The 23,410-nt window shown below is 50.4% G+C and overlaps 1 protein-coding gene across 2 annotated transcripts in view; it reads left to right on the forward strand.

Annotated features, from left to right (window-relative positions):
- The window catches only part of ARFGAP3 (ADP ribosylation factor GTPase activating protein 3), a 254,875-nt gene that overhangs the window by 82,374 nt on the left and 149,091 nt on the right, over positions 1–23,410 (forward strand). For both annotated transcript variants that reach the window (XM_030213740.1, XM_030213741.1), the window contains exon 5: positions 3,509–3,586. In XM_030213740.1, coding sequence (XP_030069600.1) covers positions 3,509–3,586 — 78 coding nt within the window. The remainder of the gene's footprint in view (positions 1–3,508; positions 3,587–23,410) is intronic.

Here is a 23,410-nt window from a genome sequence, read left to right on the forward strand (position 1 = left end):
TCATTGCAGGTTATTATATATTTCATTGACTCACAATAATATTTCTCTAGAGAGTATGGATCACATGAGTTTTAGAAATATTGGTTCCCCATCAGTTACATTTACTGATAGTTCTTGTACAGAAATGTAGATTTCTAATGTGTGGTTATATTGGAAAATTAATTTAGTTGCTCCAAAGTATGTGGTAAAGAGTACACTACTTCTAATCAGAGGATCCTACTTGTAAGAACTTACAGTTTTTAATGTGTGCCAGATTTTGACCAGCCAAAAATAAATCACATCTTGAATCCACTATTAATACTCTGCTTATAAATGTTATTTGATTATCAATAGAAATCAAATAAAATAAAACATGGAAAAGAAAATAAGATACCTTTTTTATTGGACATAACTTAATACATTTCTTGATTATTATTTGACAATTTACAAATATATGTAAAGGGAAGCAGTTTGGAAATGTCAATTGCATGTGAAATAGTAAGACACCTGCAAGTAGATTACAGCTACGTTCAGGAATATTTTAGTACTGTGCTTACTATCCATTAGTAAGCACCACATAACTAGACCAATATCAGATCGTCAAGTATGTGCTAGACCTCGTTGACCTACCTCCTAGAAATGCTAAAAGATCTGCCCGCACATTTCTTAATCTACACTTCCCTAGCTGCAAAGGATTAAAATACAAACTAATACATGCACCAGCTTTTCCTATATGAGCACGCAGCTGTGGAATGCACTACCAACAAATCTGAAGACAATTAACGAAATCACTAACTTTCGTAAATCTCTGAAAACCTATCTCCTCAACAAAGCCTATCACAAGAATACTTAGCTTAACTATAACACTTCACCACTTCACCCCTACTTTGAATGACGCCTTTCTATAACTGTCTGTTTAGTTCTTCTCTAACATCCTTGGTCTCTTTACAACACCAACTGTACCTTTTACCCTGGTATGGCGACACCATAACAGGTCTCTGTAAGCCACATTGAGCCTGCAAATAGGTGGGAAAATGTGGGATACAAGTGCAATAAAATAAATTAATTAATTAAAGATTGGCATGTTTGTTTCTGTGAATTTCAGAACTCCCCTCTCCCAAAACAGGGGACACTACAGATCTAAATTAAATTACCTTTGTTTTCATTATTTTTATAAGGTTAACCTCTACAATAATAGAAAGAAATGCATAATAAATAGAGAAGGGACATTAATTTCTAGTAAGTGGAGACAGGATAGAGTTCCCTATACTTCCGTCTTCATCTTTATACCCTTGTATCTTCTCTGCTAGCTAGAGGACTGTGTAATATGGATACATCTCTACAATGTGCTTTCTAATGAGGTGAATATATGGTATTACGGGGTTAGTAATGTATGCAGAATTTGGTATTGTTGATTATAGAGTTCTTCCAGTACTAATTTGCATATACAGACATGGCCCCTAGACTGTCCTCATAGACTGATGCCATCTCAGGATGTCACCTTTGTGATTTTTTACCATTTTGGACGGCTTCCTAAAGGAAAAGTCCATAGACCGTTATTAAATGGACTGGGGAAAATCCACTATTTCTGGGATAAGCAGTATAAAATGTTTTGTACATTTTTGGGATCTTGCCAGGTACTTGTGGCCTGGATTGGCCACTGTTGGAAACAGGATGCTGGGCTCAATGGACCTTTGGTCTTTCCCAGTATGGCAATACTTATGTAGGTTCACTTATCACTCACATGTCTCTCATCTAGCCTTTTTTGTCTGCATTCCATTCTTTCTGCAGATCCTGTGTTCTTCGAGCTCCATAGGTAGTCACCTAGACCTTTCTAATATCACAGGTTCAAACTTCCTCTGAACTCTTATGTGAGGGCTTACCAATTTCGAGGGCCATTACCACCTATGTACATTCAGTTTGCAATTGACATGTTTTTCTTATACACCAAAATCAGGGTTGGGTTTAGGTACAAAATTGAATAAGCATCTCAATGTTTTTCTTCCACATCCATACCAATATTCTCTACACTGACCATGTGGGGAATAATGCTCTCATCACTGTTTCTTGTAATTATAATTTGGTAGTCTCATTCCACATGCTAAATTTCGTGTGAACTAGGTTAGACATACAGCATTTTCCTCTCTAGTTGAAGGTTCATTCACTGTATAGCCCGTGGGTTTTACGTTCTTGGTTTTGACTGTTCAGTTCTCTTGCCCTGGTTCACAGGAGTAGACTTAGTATTTATTTATTGGAGGTGCATTTCATAATATAACGACAGCACAGAAATGGTGGGTGACCTTTTTCCTTATGGTAGTGAGTTAGAACTTTATGTCGGCTAGTCCTGACTGTTCAAAGTTGAAACCCTTTGCATGGTCAACAGCTATTGCTGATAGTTTCCCTCTCTGGAATACATTTACAGTTAATCTTCGCTTCTTCACATTTTCTTTATTTTTTGGAATAGCATGATACTCTTGCTCTGCTTGAACAATTCCAACACATCTCCAGTTCCCCAGTTCACTTGACAGTGGTTCCTCAATATCTTTTCTCCTTCGTGTTGCATTCTATGCTTAAAGGTTACACATGACTTCAGGACGATATCAACCCATATGTGTGTCTGATTTTTATCCTGCTAACCATGGAGAATCTTCATTGCAGTTAAGCAAATTTACTTTCTATTTCAACTCTACAAGCAATGGATTGTAATAGTCAATTTGAGAAATCATGAATGCATGCATCACAGTTGTAATATTCCCTTTTAAGGTAAGGGTAGAACTGGGAAAACTAGTTTCAGCAGCTGAAAACTGCTTTGCAAAGCAGTTAACACATAATTTTAGTCTAAGATAATTCTTAGATTGCATATCTGGTTGGCAAAATAGCAGTGCCATTAATCATTGAGTTCTCCATTCCAGCATCTCTGATGCCCAACCACAGAAGAGTATTGGTCTTTTCTCCATTTTAGCATTTTTTAAAAATTGTTAGAAACTCTTTATTTTGACACTCAGCAATAATAGCAAAATCGAAGTACTGTTCCCAAAATTATATACATCAGGGTTAAACCCCCAAGTAACAAAATAATACAGTACAATAAGCAATGTTATGCAACAGATCTATAACTGTCAGTTATCTCTGTTTAGTTATATTTTCCAGTATCCACTGGGTGATGGACTTTAAGCAAAGCTTCAAGATTTCAGTGGTTCGTCTGTGTTGTTCCCTAGTGGAAGAAAGATTTTGGCATATATAGATACATAGATACCAAAATCTTTCTTCCACTATATATATATGTATATATCACAGTATTACCCAGTGGTTGAAGGAGTTTGGGGACACTGATGATCTTTACGACTCTACTGTATTAGTCTTGAGCAATGATTGACTGCAATCATTTACTACTATAATCCAAAGCATTTTTTTAATGTATGTCTGTCTATCGAAACACACACAGGATGTACAGTGTATGTCTGTCTATAAGAGAGAGAAAATTGTGATCTGTTTTTAATTGCTATTTTATGAATGTGTTTTGTTACAGTTATGGGTAGATGGCTGTACATCTCCACCCCTTTCACCACAAGAAAAGGAGGAAGATTTCTTTGCATCACATGTTGAGGTATTCTGTACTAGACATTATTCAAATGTTTGTAAACAAAACAGGTGTAAATAGGTTTGAAACATCTTTTATAATTGCCCTTCAGTGATGCTAAATGCTAATGAGAATCAAACTCAGATGTTTGTGTAATCTTGAATTCACTGTACATATTGTGCAAGGGGATGTATTTAAACATTTTTCAAAAGCTGAGTAATGAGTTTGCATTTCTGTTCCTGTTTACTCTCTTTCCACAGCCATACCTGGAAGGACCACATTACATGTTGTGTAGGGTCATTGAATAGGTCTTGGGCTTGGAGAGATGCAGAAGTATGGAATATGCCCCCAAATATTTCTCTTCATTATTAGACCTGTATGTCCTCCCAAGAAGTGTATAGTGTTATGTAGAATAATGACTTATTATTTCTTTATTAACTTCCTCTCCCTATTGCAGCTCCATTGACGGATTCAGAACTGAGTCAGGACTCAAGTCTGGACAAGCTAAAGGTTCTTTAAAGTATAAGGGGAACAATACAAATAAGAGGGGTACCTTACAATGAGGTTTGCATACCTGACATATATCTGCTTGGCCTGAGTCCTTCCTTGGCCAAGAACAGACAATATAGTTGATAATTTATGGTATAAGGACCAGATAATAAAGGAACCTAAATAATAAAGCCCACATACAGGGCTGGCTCAAGAGATTGTGGAGCTCTGCACCAGTTTTTGTTTTTGCACCCCCCCGCCACACCCTGCCACCTGCATAATCTCCTGCCCTGCCTTCCACCTGCCCCACCCCCTGCCTTGAGGTCAGATACAATTCAATTATTTAAACATGTATTTCTCAACCCAGTCTCAAGAACATACCTTGGCATTCTGGTTTTCATGATATCCATCAAAATGTACATGAGAGGTTTGCATTTAACAAAGGTAATGCATGCAGACCTCTCATGTCACTGTGGATATCCAGAAAACTGGATAAGTCAGTGTCACAAAGTCAGTGGCTCAGATGTTTGGGGAGGCTAAAGGGGCTAGGGCAGGATGGGGTAGGATGGGATGTGGCGGGTCAAGTTAAAATCCTTGGGTTGGTGGCACCTATGTCAACAGTAAAGGGACAGTGGGTGCACACAGGTACCTCCTCCACCTAGTACCTCTGTTACTGATGGTATTATACACATTGAACACACTCCAGGGAAATATATGCAAAAAGAATCAAAATAATACAGCATATTAAACAGAACAGTATTTTCAGCATTCTGAAAATATGTGCAGGTACTTTAACACTTGGTGGCAGACTTGGATCATGCTACCCCCTATTTAATCAGACTGCACTGGCTTCCAGTACAAGCCAAAATTCATTTGAAACGTTTAATGTTTGTGTTAAAATTTTATATGATCAGGTCCCAGACTATCTTTCCGAGGCTGTCTATGTATTCTGTGGCTAGAAATCTTTGGTCCTTGCAGGAGATTGGACTGGCTGTGTTGAAATATTGTCGCATATGTACCAGATATAGGTCTATTATAGTCTGGGGTCCTGAGCACTGGAATACGCTACCCAAGGAGTTTAGAGTGATTACTAATTATAGATTTAGAAAAGTATAAACAAACTTCTCCGAGGACAAGCAGGCTGCTTGTTCTCACTGATGGGTGACGTCCACGGCAGCCCCTCCAATCGGAATCTTCACTAGCAAAGTCCTTTGCTAGCCCTCGCGCGCACCGCGCGCACCGCGCATGCGCGGCCGTCTTCCCGCCCGAAACCGGCTCGAGCCGGCCAGTCTTCTTTTGTCCGCACTCGGTACGGTCGTGTTTTCGCCGTGTCGAGCCCCGGAAAGTCGACCTCGCGCGTCCAAATTCTGTTTGAGCGTGTTTTTTTCCTTCAGGAAAGCTTTGTTAGTCGGGAAGTGCTCCGGAAACCCTTCGACCGGGTTTCGTGTCAATCCTCCCCGTACTTCCAGCTTTTTGCCCCGGTAAGTTTTCTTTCGTCGTCGGGGTAGGCCTCTTTTCGGCCTCGGTCGAGATTTTTTCTCCCTCTAAATTTTTGGTGCTTCAATTTTCGCCATTTCGGCTTTTGATTTCGCCGGCGTGATTTTTCCGCCCATGACATCGAAGCCTTCCAGCGGCTTCAAGAAGTGCACCCAGTGCGCCCGGGTTATCTCGCTCACTGATCGACACTCGTCGTGTCTTCAGTGTCTGGGGGCCGAGCACCGCCCTCAGAACTGTAGTCTGTGTTCCCTTCTTCAAAGGCGGACTCAGGTAGCGAGACTAGCCCAGTGGAACGTGTTGTTCTCGGGCTCTTCGTCGGCATCGGCACCGGGATCTTCGAGTGCATCGACGTCGTCAGCGTCCAGACCATCTTCCTCGGCCGCCCCTGCATCGAGTGCATCGAGGCATCGGGCCTCTGCATCGGCGCCGAGACATCGGATAGCTGCATCGACGTCGGTGGTACCAGGACCTCGTCTGCTGATGTCGTCGGACGGTGGTGCATCGGGTGGAGTGCAGGTGAGGGCTGTCCATTCCCCTGCTGGTGGCGGTGAGCCCTCGGGTGGGTCTCCTCCTACCCTGAGGGCTCCTGCGGTACAGCCCCCCCGAGATCGACCTTCTTCAGTCTCGGCCCCGAGGAAGCGACGGATGGATTCGACGTCGTCCTCGTCGGTGCCGGGGAGCTCCGGTGACATGCTTCGGAAGAAATCGAAGAAGCATCGACACCGGTCTCCTCCCCATGTCGGCACCGAGAGCTCTGGGTCGCCGAGGGATTCGGCACCCAGCAGGCATCGGCACCGAGAGGACCGCTCACCCTCTGTTCAGGAGGTGTCGATGCGCTCCGCTCTGGACAGCCCGGTACAGCCTCCACGCCCGGAACAGGTATTGACGTCGACGCCTGCATCGACCTCACAGCCTTTCTCTACAGCCGCTCTAAACGAGAGCCTCCGGGCCGTTCTCCCAGAGATTCTGGGAGAGCTGTTGCGCCCTACCCCTCCGGTACCGGCGGTGCTTGCGCCTCCGGTACCGTCGAGCGTGGCGCCGGCTGGCCCATCGCCCAGGTTGAGGTCCCCGACGTCGGTACCGCACGCGGTACCGACCGCGGCCACCTCCCAGGAAGGCTCCCCGACTACGTCGGCGGAGGGAGCTTCGCCGATGCGGGCGAGGGAGTCTACCTCTCGACGCCCCCATCGTGGACGTGGCTCCACTGAGTCGAGCAGGGCGAGGTTGCAGACACAGGTTCGTGAACTTGTGTCTGACACCGAGGGTGAGGCCTCGTGGGAGGAAGAGGAAGATCCTCGATATTTCTCTGACGAGGAGTCTGAGGGTCTTCCTTCTGATCCCACTCCCTCTCCTGAAAGACAGCTTTCTCCTCCCGAGAGTCTGTCTTTTGCTTCCTTTGTCCGGGAGATGTCTACGGCCATCCCCTTCCCGGTGGTTGTGGAGGACGAGCCCAGGGCTGAAATGTTTGAGCTCCTGGACTATCCTTCTCCACCTAAGGAAGCGTCCACTGTTCCCTTGCACCATGTCCTGAAAAAGACATTGCTTGCGAACTGGACCAAGCCACTAAGTAATCCCCACATTCCCAAGAAGATTGAGTCCCAGTACCGGATCCATGGGGACCCAGAGCTGATGCGCACTCAGTTGCCTCACGACTCTGGAGTTGTGGATTTGGCCCTAAAGAAGGCTAAGAGTTCTAGGGAACATGCTTCGGCGCCCCCGGGCAAGGACGCTAGAACCTTAGACTCCTTTGGGAGGAAGGCCTACCATTCCTCTATGCTCGTGTCCAAGATCCAGTCTTACCAGCTCTACACGAGCATGCACATGCGGAACAATGTGCGGCAGTTGGCGGGCTTGGTTGATGCTCTTCCCCCTGAGCAAGCCAAGCCTTTTCAGGAGGTGGTCAGGCAGCTGAAGGCGTGCAGAAAATTCCTGGCCAGAGGAGTTTATGACACTTTTGATGTTGCGTCCAGGGCCGCTGCTCAAGGTGTGGTGATGCGCAGGCTCTCATGGCTGCGCGCCGCCGACCTGGAGAATAGAATCCAGCAGCGGATTGCGGACTCGCCTTGCCGTGCGGACAACATTTTTGGCGAAAAAGTCGAACAGGTGGTAGAGTCTCTCCACCAGCGGGACACCGCATTCGACAAATTCGCCCGCCGGCAGCCTTCAGCTTCTACCTCCACAGGTAGACGATTTTTCGGGGGAAGGAAGACTGTTCCCTACTCTTCTGGCAGGCGTAGGTACAATCCTCCTTCCCGACAGCCTGCGGCCCAGGCTAAGCCCCAGCGCGCTCGCTCTCGTCAGCAGCGTGCGACTCAGCAGGGCCCCGCGGCTCCCCAGCAAAAGCAAGGGGCGAGCTTTTGACTGGCTCCAGCAGAGCATAGCCGACATCCAAGTGTCCGTGCCGGGCGACCTGCCAGTCGGAGGGAGGTTGAAAGCTTTTCACCAAAGGTGGCCTCTCATAACCTCCGATCAGTGGGTTCTGCAAATAGTCCGGCAAGGATACACCCTCAATTTGGCATCAAACCCTCCAAATTGTCCACCGGGAGCTCAGTCTTACAGCTTCCACCACAAGAGGGTACTTGCAGAGGAACTCTCCGCCCTTCTCAGCGCCAATGCGGTCGAGCCCGTTCCATCCGGGCAAGAAGGGCTGGGATTCTATTCCAGGTACTTCCTTGTGGAAAAGAAAACAGGGGGGATGCGTCCCATCCTAGACCTAAGGGCCCTGAACAAATATCTCGTAAAAGAAAAGTTCAGGATGCTTTCCCTGGGCACCCTTCTCCCCATGATTCAGCAAAACGATTGGCTATGCTCTCTGGACTTGAAGGATGCCTATACACACATCCCGATACTGCCAGCTCACAGACAGTATCTGCGATTTCAGTTGGGCACCCGCCACTTCCAGTACTGTGTGCTACCCTTTGGGCTCGCCTCTGCGCCCAGGGTGTTCACAAAGTGCCTAGCTGTGGTAGCAGCGGCACTTCGCAGGCTGGGAGTGCACGTGTTCCCATATCTCGACGATTGGCTGGTGAAGAACACATCCGAGGCAGGAGCCCTGCAGTCCATGCAGATGACTATTCGCCTTCTGGAGCTACTGGGGTTTGTGATAAATTACCCAAAGTCCCATCTTCTTCCAGTGCAGAACCTCGAATTCATAGGAGCCCTGCTGGATTCTCGGACGGCTCGCGCCTATCTCCCAGAGACGAGAGCCAACAACTTGTTGTCCCTCGTCTCCCGGGTGCGGGCGTCCCAGCAGATCACAGCTCGGCAGATGTTGAGATTGCTGGGCCACATGGCCTCCACAGTTCATGTGACTCCCATGGCCCGCCTTCACATGAGATCTGCTCAATGGACCCTAGCCTCCCAGTGGTATCAGGCCGCTGGGGGACTAGAGGACGTGATCCACCTGTCCACGAGTTTTCTCGAATCCCTGTATTGGTGGACGATTTGGACCAATTTGACTCTGGGACGTCCCTTCCAAATTCCTCAGCCACAAAAAGTGCTGACCACGGATGCGTCTCTCCTGGGATGGGGAGCTCATGTCGATGGGCTTCACACCCAAGGAAGCTGGTCCCTCCAAGAACGCGATCTACAGATCAATCTTCTGGAGTTACGAGCGATCTGGAACGCTCTGAAGGCTTCAGAGATCGGCTGTCCCACCAAATTATCCAAATTCAGACAGACAACCAGGTTGCCATGTATTATGTAAACAAGCAGGGGGGCACCGGATCTCGCCCCCTGTGTCAGGAAGCCGTCAGCATGTGGACCTGGGCTCGCCGGAACGGCATGGTGCTCCAAGCCACATATCTGGCAGGCGTAAACAACAGTCTGGCCGACAGACTGAGCAGGATTATGCAACCTCACGAGTGGTCGCTCCATTCCAAAGTGGTGCGCCAGATCTTCCAAGCGTGGGGCACCCCCTTGGTGGATCTCTTCGCATCTCGAGTGAACCACAAAGTCCCTCAGTTCTGTTCCAGGCTTCAGGCCCACGGCAGACTGGCATCGGATGCCTTCCTCCTGGACTGGGGGGAGGGTCTGCTGTATGCTTATCCTCCCATTCCTCTGGTGGGGAAGACTTTGTTGAAACTCAAGCAAGACCGAGGCACCATGATCCTGATTGCTCCTTTTTGGCCGCGTCAGATCTGGTTCCCTCTTCTTCTGGAGTTATCCTCCGAAGAACCGTGGAGATTGGAGTGTTTTCCGACCCTCATCACGCAGGACGAAGGGGCCCTTCTGCATCCCAACCTCCAGTCTCTGGCTCTCACGGCCTGGATGTTGAGGGCGTAGATTTTGCCTCTTTGGGTCTGCCAGAGGGTGTCTCCCGCATCTTGCTTGCTTCCAGGAAAGACTCCACTAAGAGAAGTTACTTCTTTCATTGGCGGAGGTTTGCCGTCTGGTGTGACAGCAAGGCCCTAGATCCTCGCTCTTGTCCTACACAGACCCTGCTTGAATACCTTCTGCACTTGTCTGAGTCTGGTCTCAAGACCAACTCTGTAAGAGTTCATCTTAGTGCAATCAGTGCATACCATTACCATGTGGAAGGTAAGCCGATCTCAGGACAGCCTTTAGTTGTTCGCTTCATGAGAGGTTTGCTTTTGTCAAAGCCCCCTGTCAAGCCTCCTACAGTGTCATGGGATCTCAATGTCGTTCTCACCCAGCTGATGAAACCTCCTTTTGAGCCACTGAATTCCTGCCATCTGAAGTACTTGACCTGGAAGGTCATTTTCTTGGTGGCAGTTACTTCAGCTCGTAGAGTCAGTGAGCTTCAGGCCCTGGTAGCCCAGGCCCCTTACACCAAATTTCATCATAACAGAGTAGTCCTCCGCACTCACCCTAAGTTCTTGCCAAAGGTCGTGTCGGAGTTCCATCTGAACCAGTCAATTGTCTTGCCAACATTCTTTCCCCGTCCTCATTCCTGCCCTGCTGAACGTCAGCTGCACACATTGGACTGCAAGAGAGCATTGGCCTTCTACTTGGAGCGGACACAGCCCCACAGACAGTCCGCCCAATTGTTTGTTTCTTGTGATCCCAATAGGAGGGGAGTGGCTGTAGAGAAACGCACCATATCCAATTGGCTAGCAGATTGCATTTCCTTCACTTACGCCCAGGCGGGGCTGGCTCTTGAGGGTCATGTCACGGCTCATAATGTTAGAGCCATGGCTGCGTCGGTAGCCCACTTGAAGTCAGCTTCCATTGAAGAAATTTGCAAAGCTGCGACGTGGGCTTCTGTCCACACATTCACATCCCATTACTGCCTGCAGCAGGATACCCGACGCGACAGTCGGTTCGGGCAGTCAGTTCTTCAGAACCTGTTTGGGCTTTAGGATCCAACTCCACCCCCCGAGGGCCCTGTTTGTTCTGTTCCAGGCTGCACTCTCAGTTAGTTGGTAAATTTTTCAGGTCAATCTCAGTTATGTCCTCGCCGTTGCGAGGCCCAATTGACCATGGTTGTTGTTTTGAGTGAGCCTGGGGGCTAGGGATACCCCATCAGTGAGAACAAGCAGCCTGCTTGTCCTCGGAGAAAGCGAATGCTACATACCTGTAGAAGGTATTCTCCGAGGACAGCAGGCTGATTGTTCTCACAAACCCGCCCGCCTCCCCTTTGGAGTTGTGTCTTCCCTTAAGAGTATTGTCTTGCTACATACTGGACTGGCCGGCTCGAGCCGGTTTCGGGCGGGAAGACGGCCGCGCATGCGCGGTGCGCGCGGGCGCGCGAGGGCTAGCAAAGGACTTTGCTAGTGAAGATTCCGATTGGAGGGGCTGCCGTGGACGTCACCCATCAGTGAGAACAATCAGCCTGCTGTCCTCGGAGAATACCTTCTACAGGTATGTAGCATTCGCTTTCTCTGTTTCACCAATATTTAATGGACCTGTTGGCTGATAGTTTGGTTTGGCTAATCTATTGTAATTCCTTGTCATCAAGCAGATGAAGCCATTATGTTTGGGTTATGTCCATCAACCAGCAGGGGAGATAGAGAGCACTCAAACTTTCACAGTGCCCTCTTGGCCAGCTAGCTCCACTGCCTCTTCAGTATTCTTTATCTCCCTTAGCAGGGTGGCTGCAGCTTGTTCGAGCTCCAGAAAAATCTGCCGGGAGGTGGTTCCTGGCTTGCCAGTTGTTAACCGGGGTGTTGGAGGCTATAGCAGCTTCACTTTAAAGGCACATAGGTTAGCCCTTTCCCTCCCTTACCCATACCTCTGTGGATGTGGACATATTGCCTTGCTTTCCCTGTCCTTACCCACCAATAGTGGATGCAGGCATATAGGTTCGCCCTTTCCCTGCCTTTCCCACTCGTCTGAGCCTCCGGAGTCTTCAATACCTCTGCTTTCCTCACAGCTTTAAAAAAAAAAAAGTTGCGTCGCGTTTTTAAACGCAGAGACGCTGGAACAGAGGTTTTTGACCTGATTTTCAGTAGGATCGTAGTTGTACACTAGATCCTTTTGAGGTAAGAGTGTTTTCCAACTCCTCCGGGGTGGGCCCGCGATCGGGGCGGTTTTGGCGCGAAACCGCCATTTTGGATTTTACCGCCGTTTTTCGGCGATGGCTGCGGACAATGTAAAGTGCTGTTCCACTTGTGGCAAGCGCAAATCAGCAGCAGGGCTCTGTAAATCGTGCTGTATTGGCGTAGGAGCCGGCCCGAGCATGGCGAGCGATGTTTCTTCCCGCTCTGAGCTGGCAGCGGGCGCCATTTTGCTTACACCGCATGGCGCGGCCTCCGTGGACACGGAGAGACCTGAGCCGGGTGGGGCACCTTGAGATGAGGTTATTTCAGGAGTGGCTAGCACTGGACAGGATTTGGGTGCCCAGGGTGAGATTTTCTCCCCGGATTTTGTGCTTTTGCTGCATAAAGCATACATGATGAAAAGAGCCCTTCCTCAAGGGTCGCCTGAGGCTCCTCTGATTGCCCCCCCGATGGATTCTGGCCTGGGACTGCCCAGTGAGGTTTTTCCCCGGATGCTTGGCCTAAAGATAAGCGCAGAAGGGTTAATTCCCCTTCAGATTGTGGTGCACCTTCCCCCCCCCCCCCCCCCCCCCCCCCCGTGGTCGGGGTGTGAGGATTCGGAGAACTCTGACAGACGTTCTTGGTCTGAGGAACCAGAGTCAGGTGCGGATTTACCACAGGATCTGGATGATCCCTCCGCGGTGAGGATTTTCCACCGTGATGAGCTGCCAGCGCTTATTTCAGATACCCTGCAGGCCCTCTCGATTGAAGATCCTGACAGTGGCATGGCCTCCTCGGGTAATCCCAGGATGGCTAGTACCAAGAAAGCTGCTCGGGCCTTCCCTTTGCATGACTCCATCCTAGAGCTTGTTTCGGCTCAGTGGGCTGACCCCGAGGGACCTTTGAGAGTTTCCAGGGCTATGGGGCAGTTATACCCTCTGCGTGAGGGACATATGGCTCGTTTTCAAATGTCTACAGTGGATGCCCTAGTCACTGCGGTGACAAAGAGAACTACCCTCCCTGTTGAAGGAGGTGTTGCCCTGAAGGATGTTGAAGAACGTAGGCTGGAAACAGCGTTGAAACGGTCCTTTGAAATTGCAGGTCTCACTGTTCGGGCGTCTGCATGTAGCTGTTATGCTATGAGAGCCTGCCTAGCTTGGCTGCAACAGGCAGTGGCTCAGCCCGGAGATGGAGCGGAGCCCTTCTTGGATGTGGCTCCACGGATGGAGGTGGCCTTGTCCTTTCTGGCTGATGCCCTTTATGACCTTGTCAGAGCTTCGGCTAAACAAATGGCAGTAGCAGTGGCGGCTCGCCGTCGTCTGTGGCTACGACACTGGGCAGCGGACATGGCCTCTAAGCAAAGGTTTGTGAAGTTGCCTTTTCAAGGACTTCTCCTATTTGGTGAGGAGTTAGAGAAAATTGTGAAAGGCCTGGGTGATCCAAAACCCCAGCGCTTGCCCGAAGATAGGCAGAGGCCTTCCTCTAAGGGCCAGGCGGTCCACTCCTCGTACAGACCTCGCTTCCGTGAAGCTAGAAGGTACCGCCCGGGGCGTTCTGCTGGGTTCACTTCATGTGCCCGTGGTCAGTAGAGGAACTCCTTTCGCTCGGACAAGCGTTCCGCAGCCGGTGGCTCAAGACCAGGAGTTCAGGGGCGACCCTCTCAATGATGGTGCGCCGGCCCTCTCCTCGATGCCTGTCATCGGAGGATGGCTTTCCCTCTTTGTCGAGGAGTGGGCCAAGATTTCCTCAGATCAGTGGGTTCTGGACCTGATCAGAGATGGATACAGAATAGAATTCAACGCCCCAGTAAGAGACATGTTTGTGGAGTCCCGATGCGGTTCTGCCGTCAAACGGGCGGCGGTGGAGGAGACTTTACAAGGTCTGATTCAGTTAGGGGCAGTGACCCCGGTGCCTCCCGCCGAGCAAGGCTGTGGCCGATACTCCATCTACTTTGTGGTGCCGCGAAAAGGTGGGTCCTTTCGCCCTATTCTGGACTTAAAAGAAGTGAACAAGTCCCTGAGAGTGCGGCATTTCCACATGGAATCCCTGCGCTCCGTCATTGCGGCGGTTCAGCCAGGAGAGTTTCTCACGTCTCTAGACCTGAAAGAAGCTTACTTGCACATACCAATTTGGCCCCCGCACCAGAAGTTTCTGAGGTTTGCGGTGTTGGGAAAACATTTCCAGTTCAGGGCCTTGCCTTTTGGCCTCGCCACAGCTCCCCGAACCTTTTCGAAGGTAATGGTGGTAGTAGCTGCTTTTCTCAGGCGAGAAGGTATCAGGGTTCACCCGTACCTAGACGACTGGCTCATCAGAGCAGACTCTGCAACAGAGAGCTTACAAGCTACAGCCAGAGTGGTCTCAGTACTGCAATCTCTAGGCTGGGTCGTCAATATGGCCAAAAGTCACCTGTCCCCTTCACAATCTCTAGAGTTTTGGGGGGCCAGGTTCGACACAGTCTCAGGCTATGTGTTCCTACCCGAGCTAAGGCGGTGCAAGCTTCAGAATCAGGTCCGTCTGCTCCTGAGGATGCCCCGCCCGCGAACTTGGGACATTGTCCAGCTGCTGGGATCGATGACAGCCACGATGGAAGTGATACCCTGGGCGAGAGCGCACCTGAGACCTCTACAGTATTCCCTACTCCGGAGATGGTCTCCTATTTCTCAGGATTACCAATGCAGACTTACTTGGCTCCCTGCGGCCCATCTCAGCATGGAGTGGTGGCTCTCGGACAGCATGCTGCGGCGAGGAATGCCGCTGACGCTCCCCGTTTGGTGCCTAGTGGTAACAGATGCCAGCCTGAAGGGCTGGGGCGCACACTGCAAGGGGAAGCATGCCCAGGGTCTATGGACACCCGAGGAGTCGGAGTGGTCCATCAACCGCCTAGAGTTGAAAGCGGTGTTTCAGGCGCTTCTGGCCTTTCAAGTGACCCTGGAAGGATTGGCTGTCAGAGTGATGTCGGACAACACGACAACGGTGGCCTATATAAATCGACAAGGCGGAACAAGGTGCAGAGCACTAGCCGCGCAGGCCGAACTGATTTGCCACTGGGCCGAGCTGCATCTTCAGTGTCTGTCGGCAGCTCATATTGCAGGTCAGAGCAATGTACAGGCCGATTATCTGAGCAGGCATCAGATCGATCCAGCAGAATGGAATCTGGCAGACGAAGTATTCCTGCAGATCTGTGCCAAATGGGGCAAGCCCGTGATGGATCTAATGGCGACAAGTGCCAATACCAAAGTCCCGTGCTTCTTCAGCAGACGGAGAGATCCTCGCTCGGCGGGGTTGGATGCCTTGGCTCAACCCTGGCCTCCGGGTCTACTTTATGTGTTTCCCCCATGGCCCTTGATAGGGCGCCTGCTCTTGCGGATTCGGCTGCACCCAGGAGAAGTGGTCCTCATCGCCCCAGATTGGCCAAGGAGACTTTGGTATGCAGACCTCCGACAGATGCTCCTGGAGGCTCCTCTGCCGTTACCTCTGGTACCGAACCTGTTGACTCAGGGACCGGTAGCCATGGAGGACGCCGGCCGCTTTGGTCTTACGGCATGGCTATTGAGAGGGCGCAATTGAGGGATAAAGGTTATTCCAATAAAGTTATTTCCACTCTCCTGCAAGCCCGCAAGCGGTCCACTTCCGTGGCTTATGCCAGGATTTGGTGCCTGTTTGAGTCTTGGTGTGCTTCCAGAGCCATTGTTCCAATGCGGGCTCCTGTCTCGCCTATTCTGGACTTTTTGCAGGAAGGTGTACAAAAAGGCTTGGCCTATAATTCCCTGCGGGTGCAGGTGGCAGCGTTGGCCTCCCTTCGTGGTAAGGTAGAAGGCGTGTCTTTGGCTGCTCACCCAGATGTGGCACGGTTTCTTAGAGGGGTGCTTCGGCTCCGACCTCCAGTGCGAGCACCCTGTCCAGCTTGGAACCTGGGGCTCGTTTTGAAAACCCTGCAGGCATCTCCTTTTGAGCCGCTTCGGCGAGCATCGGAGAAAGACTTGACACTGAAGGCCGTTTTTCTGGTGGCCATTACCTCGGTGAGACGAGTGTCAGAGCTCCAGGCGCTGTCCTGTAGAGACCCATTTCTGCAATTTTCAGAGTCTGGAGTCACGGTTCGGACCGTGCCTTCCTTTATGCCTAAGGTGGTTTCAGCCTTTTACTTAAACCAGCCTATTTTCTTGCCCTCTTTTTCAGAGGAAGAGTTTCCAGAATCTTTTGGGCAGCTGCACCTTTTGGATGTGCGCAGGACTCTGCTGCAGTATCTGCTAGTTACTAACTCTTTCAGGACTTCTGATCATCTGTTTTGCTATCCGGTTCTCGCAGAGGGTCTCCAGCATCTAAAGCCACTATTGCCCGCTGACTCAAAGAAACTATCTTTTCAGCTTATCTGCTGGCCGGCAGGGTTCCGCCTGTAGTCTTTAAGGCACATTCTACTAGAGCGATTTCTTCCTCTTGGGCTGAAACTGGAGCACTCTCTCTTCAAGAGATATGCAGTGCAGCAACATGGGCTTCTAAGCTCTCCTTTGCCCGACATTACAGGCTGGATGTGGCTGCCAGGAGGGATGCGCGTTTTGGTGCACAAGTGCTAGCGCGTGGTGTGGCTTGTTCCCACCCTATCTAGGGATTGCTTTGTTACATCCCATACGTAATGGCTTCATCTGCTTGATGACAAGGAAGGGAAAATTAGGTTCTTACCTTGGTAATTTTCTTCCCTTTAGTCATAGCAGATGAAGCCATGAGCCCTCCCTGTATGATTGTCTGTATGCTGTGAATCTGTTTTTCAGGTTCTGTTCTAATTTCCTGAAGTTCCTTCCTTGGGAGAAAGTTGGAAAACAATCTTCAGGATTCATGTTCAGTTTAAATTTAGGAGGATGTGTTCATTCCCTCCAGCATGTTTTTTTTTGGAGGATGTGTTGATTCTCTCCAGGAGGCGCGTGTGTTTCCCTCCAGTTCTATAAATAGGAGGATGAGTTCATTCCCTCCAGTGTGTTGGGAGGATGTGTGTTCCCCTCCAGGAGGCGCGTGTGTTCCCCTCCACTTATACAATAAGGAGGATGAGTTTATTCCCTCCAGGAGGATATGCATTCCCTCCTTTATGAGTTCATGCCCTTGTGATGGGCCATCGTTCGCTGTGAGGAAAGCTCTTGTGATTCCCATTGCGGTTTGCCATACTGCTTTGGAAGCTTCAAATACTGAAGAGGCAGTGGAGCTAGCTGGCCAAGAGGGCACTGTGAAAGTTTGAGTGCTCTCTATCTCCCCTGCTGGTTGATGGACATAACCCATACGTAATGGCTTCATCTGCTATGACTAAAGGAAACAAAAATTATAAAGGTAAGAACCTAATTTTCCCTTTGGTGAGAGCTGCTCATTTTTAGCTACGGGATCTGCCTTGAGCCTTGTAAGTAAAGAGGAATATAAATGCCCCGTTAAGATTAGGATAGTTACTTACCTGAGGAAGGAGGTTTAGGCCTCTGAAATCTAGTCAAAAATTGTATTTGGTCCAGTAAAAATATATCTCTTTATTTTCTGTTAATGAGGACTAATATAGCTTCCATATTATTCCACCCTAAATTAAAAAAAAACAAAATTCTTTTTTCTACCTTTGTTGTGTGGCTGTTTAATTTTTCTAATTGTGTAGGTCACAGTCTTTGGATACTATTTTCCTACCTTTTCTTAACTCTCCAGGTTCTCGTATCCATATTTCTTTCTCCTTGTGTCTTCGTCTATTCCACTACATCCATTTCCGACATTGATATTTCCCATTTAGCTTTCTTCTGTTTTACTGAGACTTTCCACTCAGATGTCATTCATTTTTTGTATCCAGTCTTCAAAACTTTTTTTTTTTTTTTTTTACTACTTTCTATCGCCTTCCCTTACCCAGTCCCCCATTCTGCTTCTCTTATTTTGCAGTTTTTCATTAAATGTTCCCCCAGCCATACAAGAACTCTTGTTTGGCCTGTCTCTCCCCCCACTCCCCGGCCCAAACATGCAAGATATCTTTCTCTCCCCCCCCCAGCCCCAAACATGCAGGATTTCCTCTCTATCTCTCTCTTGCTCCTGGCCCTAGTCATTCAGGATCTCCACTCTCCCCCCACCCCCCCAAACGAGGTTTGATAACAGGAAATGGCACGAGCATACTTGACCCATTATGTGGACTGAAGCTAGTAGGCGGAGCTTATTGCCTTATCAATTTAATTGTTTTGGGTATACCAGGATGGTGACGGCTGCATTGGGGAGAATTAAAAACACCTTGGGTGGAGACCGCTTCAGCCTTGTGACATCATGCAGTCTCCTGTTATCAAACCTTCTTGCACTCTCCCCACACCCACTTGCTCCCAGTCATACAGGATCTCCTCTTTCTCTTGCACCCAGCCATGCAGAATCTCCTCTCGCCCCCGCCCCTAGCCATGCAGAATTTTCTCTCTCGCTCGCGCTCTCTCTCTCTCGCTCCCTGCCCCAGCCATGCAGAATCTCCTTTTTTTTCTCTTTCTCTCTGCCCCAGCTGTACAGAATCGCCCCCTCTTTCTCTCTGCCTCAGCTGTACAGAATCACCCCCCTCTCTCTCTCTGCCCCAGCCGTACAGAATCGCCCCTCTCTCTCTCTGCCCCAGCCGTACAGAATCGCCCCTCTCTCTCTCTCTGCCCCAGCCGTACAGAATCGCCCCTCTCTCTCTCTCTCTCTGCCCCAGCCGTACAGAATCGCCCCTCTCTCTCTCTCTCTCTCTGCCCCAGCCGTACAGAATCGCCCCTCTCTCTCTCTCTCTCTGCCCCAGCCGTACAGAATCGCCCCCTCTCTCTCTCTCCTCTGCCCCAGCCGTACAGAATCGCCCCTCTCTCTCTCTCTCTGCCCCAGCCGTACAGAATCGCCCCTCTCTCTCTCTCTCTCTGCCCCAGCCGTACAGAATCGCCCCTCTCTCTCTCTCTCTCTCTCTGCCCCAGCCGTACAGAATCGCCCCTCTCTCTCTCTCTCTCTCTCTCTCTGCCCCAGCCGTACAGAATCGCCCCTCTCTCTCTCTCTCTGCCCCAGCCGTACAGAATCGCCCCTCTCTTTCTCTCTGCCCCAGCCGTACCGAATCGCCCCCCTCTCTCTCTCTCTCTCTGCCCCAGCCATACAGAATCGCCCCCCTCTCTCTCTCTCTCTCTCTGCCCCAGCCCCTACAGAATCGCCCTCTCTCTCTCTCTCTGCCCCAGCCGTACAGAATCGCCCCTCCTCTCTCTCTCTCTGCCCCAGCCGTACAGAATCGCCCCTCTCTCTCTCTCTCTCTGCCCCAGCCGTACAGAATCGCCCCTCTCTCTCTCTCTCTGCCCCAGCCGTACAGAATCGCCCCTCTCTCTCTCTCTGCCCCAGCCGTACAGAATCGCCCCTCTCTCTCTCTCTCTCTGCCCCAGCCGTACAGAATCGCCCCTCTCTCTCTCTCTCTGCCCCAGCCGTACAGAATCGCCCCTCTCTCTCTCTCTCTGCCCCAGCCGTACAGAATCGCCCCTCTCTCTCTCTCTCTCTCTGCCCCAGCCGTACAGAATCGCCCCTCTCTCTCTCTCTCTCTCTCTGCCCCAGCCGTACAGAATCGCCCCTCTCTCTCTCTCTGCCCCAGCCGTACAGAATCGCCCCTCTCTCTCTCTCTGCCCCAGCCGTACCGAATCGCCCCCCTCTCTCTCTCTCTCTCTGCCCCAGCCGTACAGAATCGCCCCCCCTCTCTCTCTCTCTCTCTCTGCCCCAGCCATACAGAATCGCCCCTCTCTCTCTCTCTCTCTCTCTCTCTCTGCCCCAGCCGTACAGAATCGCCCCCCCCTCTCTCTCTCTCTCTCTCTGCCCCAGCCGTACAGAATCGCCCCTCTCTCTCTCTCTCTCTCTCTCTCTCTCTGCCCCAGCCGTACAGAATCGCCCCCCCTCTCTCTCTCTCTCTCTGCCTCAGCCGTACAGAATCGCCCCTCTCTCTCTCTCTGCCCCAGCCGTACAGAATCGCCCCTCTCTCTCTCTCTGCCCCAGCCGTACAGAATCGCCCCTGACTCTCTCTCTGCCCCAGCCGTACAGAATCGCCCCTGACTCTCTCTCTGCCCCAGCCGTACAGAATCGCCCCTGTCTCTCTCTCTCTCTCTGCCCCAGCCGTACAGAATCGCCCCTCTCTCTCTCTCTCTCTGCCCCAGCCGTACAGAATCGCCCCTCTCTCTCTCTCTCTCTGCCCCCAGCCGTACAGAATCGCCCCTCTCTCTCTCTCTCTCTCTGCCCCAGCCGTACAGAATCGCCCCGTCTCTCTCTCTCTCTCTGCCCCAGCCGTACAGAATCGCCCGTCTCTCTCTCTCTCTCTGCCCCAGCCGTACAGAATCGCCCCACTCTCTCTCTGCCCCAGCCGTACGGAATCGCCCCTCTCTCTCTCTCTCTGCCCCAACCGTACAGAATCGCCCCTCTTTCTCGCTCTCCCCCAGCCATGCAGGATCTCCTCTCTCTCGCTCTCCCCCAACCGTACAGAATCACCTCTCTTTCTCGCTCTCCCCCAGCCATGCAGGATCTCCTCTCTCTCTCGCTCTCCCCCCCGGCCCCAGCCTGCAGAATCTCCTCTCTCTCGCTCTCCCCCCCGGCCCCAGCCATGCAGAATCTCCTCTCTCTCTCGCTCTCCCCCTGGCTCCAGCCTTGCAGGATCTCCTCTCTCTCTCGCTCTCCCCCGGCCCCAGCCTTGCAGGATCTCCTCTCTCTCTCGCTCTCCCCCGGCCCCAGCCTTGCAGGATCTCCTCGCTCTCCCCCCCCCCTTGCCCCAGCCTTGCAGGATCTCCTCGCTCTCACTCTCCCTACGGCTCCAGCTTTGCAGGATCTCCTCGCTCTCAGCCCCAGGAATGATGCAGGATCTCCTTTCTTCCCCAACCATGCTGGATCTCCTCCCCCACCTCTCTATCTTGTGGCCCCAGCCTTGCAGGATCTCCTCTCTTCCCCTCCTTGGGCCCCAGTAGTTGGATCTCCTCCCCCGTCTTCTCTTTCTCTCTCTCTCTCATCCTCAGCAATGCAGGATCTCCTCTTTCTCTCCCCCCACACCCACCCCCTACCTCAGCCATGCAAGATCTTATTTCTCTCTCTGCTCCCATCCCCTGCACCACCCATGCAGGATATCCCCCCCTCTCTTTTCCCCGGCCCCAGCCATTCTGAATATCCTCTTCTCCCACATCCATCCACGGCCCTAGGATCTCCTCTCTCCCCAACCACGGCCCCAGCCATGCAGGTTCTCCTCTCTTTTACACCACACCCACCCTGCATTGCTCTTCTGTCTCTCTCACCTTCTTTCTCCTCCCCATCCATGCAGGATCTCTCCCCCATTGTCCATCTTTCTGCCCCTCCCTCTCCTGGTCACTGACTCACGGGCTTGCACAGGCCGCTCCTTTCTGGAGTCCAGGCGATCTGGAATGCTCTGAAGACTTTTGGAGATCGTCTGTCTCACCAAATTGTGCGCATTCAAACAGACTGCCGGGTTGCTATGTATTACACCAACTTGCAGGGGGGCACCAGATCATGCCTTCTGTGTCAGAAGTCTATTCACATGTAGCAATGGGCTCACCAACATGGCGTGTACCTGCGAGCATCTTGTGGGCAAAAACAACATCCTGGCCGATGCACTGAGCAGAGTTATGCAACCGCATGAGTGTTGTCCGCAAGATCTTCCAAGCGTGGGGCACCCCCTTGGTGGATCTTTGTGCCACTCAGATCAATCACAAGGTTTCTCAGTTCTGTTCCAGGCTTGATGCCTTCCTTCTCCATTGGTGGAGAAGCCTCTGCTGTATGCATATCCTCCCATTTCACTTGAGGGGAAGACTTTGCTGAAACTCAAGTCAGAACATGGAACCATGATTCTGATTGCGCCGTACTGATCTCAGCAGACCTGGTTCCCTCTACTTTTGGAGTTATCCTCTGAAGAACCATGGAGATTGAAGTGTTTTCTGATACTCAGAATGAGGGATCTCTTCTATATCCCAACCTTTGTTCTCTAGCTCTCACAGCTTGGATGTTGAGAGCATAGAATTTGATTTCTTGGATCTTTTGGAGGGTGTCGGGAATTGCTGTTTCCAGGAAAGATTCCACTAAGAGATGTTATTCTTTCAAAGGGAAGAGGTTTGCCGTCTGGTGTGAAAGCAAGGCCCTAGATCCCCTTCAGTAGCTACAGAACAGCGTCAGTGCTGGGCAGACTTCTATGGTCTAGGCCATGAAAATGACAAGTACCAATCCTGATCAAGTATACATATGTAGCTCACATCATACTTTATGCGATGAATTATCTTGTTGGGCAGACCAGATGGATCGTACAGGTCTTTATCTGCTGTCATCTACTATGAGCTTGCCCTACACAGATCCTGCTTGAATACCTTCTACATTTATCTGAGTCTGATCTTAAGACCAACTCCATAGTTCACCTCGGTGCAATTAGTGCTTATTGTGTAGAAGGCAAGCCTATCTCTAGACAGCCTCTAGTTTGATTTATGAGAGGTTTGCTTTTGTCAAAACCCCCTGTCAAACCTCCACCAGTGTCTTGGGACCTCAACGTTGTTCTCACCCAGCTGATGAAAGCTCCTTTTCAGCCACTAAATTCCTGCCATCCGAAGTACTTGACCTGGAAGGTCATTTTCTTGATAGCTGTTATTTCAGCTCGTAGAGTCAGTGAGCTTCAAGCCTTATTAGTGGATGCATCTTATACTAAGTTCCATCACAGCAGAGTAGTCCTCCAAATGCACCCTAAGTTCCTGCCAAAGGTGGTGGTGGGAGTTCCATCTGAACCAGTCAATTGTCTTGCCTACATTCTTTCCCCAACCTCATGCCCATCCTGGCGAGAGTGCCTTGCACACCTTGGATTGCAAGAGAGCATTGGCCTATTAGGGAAAGGGAAATGGGACTTGATATACCGCCTTTCTGAGGTTTTTGCAACTACATTCAAAGCAGTTTACATATATTCAGGTACTTATTTTGTACCAGGGGCAATGAGTGGACCAGGCCCCATAGACAGTCCGCCCAATTTGTTTTTTCTTTTGAATCCAACAGGATGGGAGTTGCCATTGGGAAATGCACTATCTATAATTGGCTGGCAGATTTTTCACTTATGCCCAGTCTGGACTGACCCTGGAGGGTCATGTCATGGCTCACAATGTCAGAGCCATGGCTGTGTCGGTAATCCATTTGCAGTCAGCCTCCATTGAAGAAATTTGCAAGGCTGCGACGTGGTCTTCAGTCCACACATTCACATCTCATTACTGCTTTGAGCAGGATATCCGACGTGACAGTTGGTTCGGGCAGACAGTGTTACAGAATCTGTTTGGGGTCTAGAATCCAACACCATCCTAGGCCTGTTTTTTTCTGTTCTAGGCTGCACTCTGTTTGTTATTAGTTTCAGGTTAATCTGAGTTTTGTTCTCGCTGTTGCAAGGTCCAGTTGACCATTGTTTGTTGTTTTCGGTCAGCCTCTCTGCTAGGGA

This window comes from Microcaecilia unicolor, chromosome 9, assembly GCF_901765095.1.
Source record: "Microcaecilia unicolor chromosome 9, aMicUni1.1, whole genome shotgun sequence".
In the NCBI taxonomy this organism is placed as follows: Eukaryota; Metazoa; Chordata; class Amphibia; order Gymnophiona; family Siphonopidae; genus Microcaecilia; species Microcaecilia unicolor.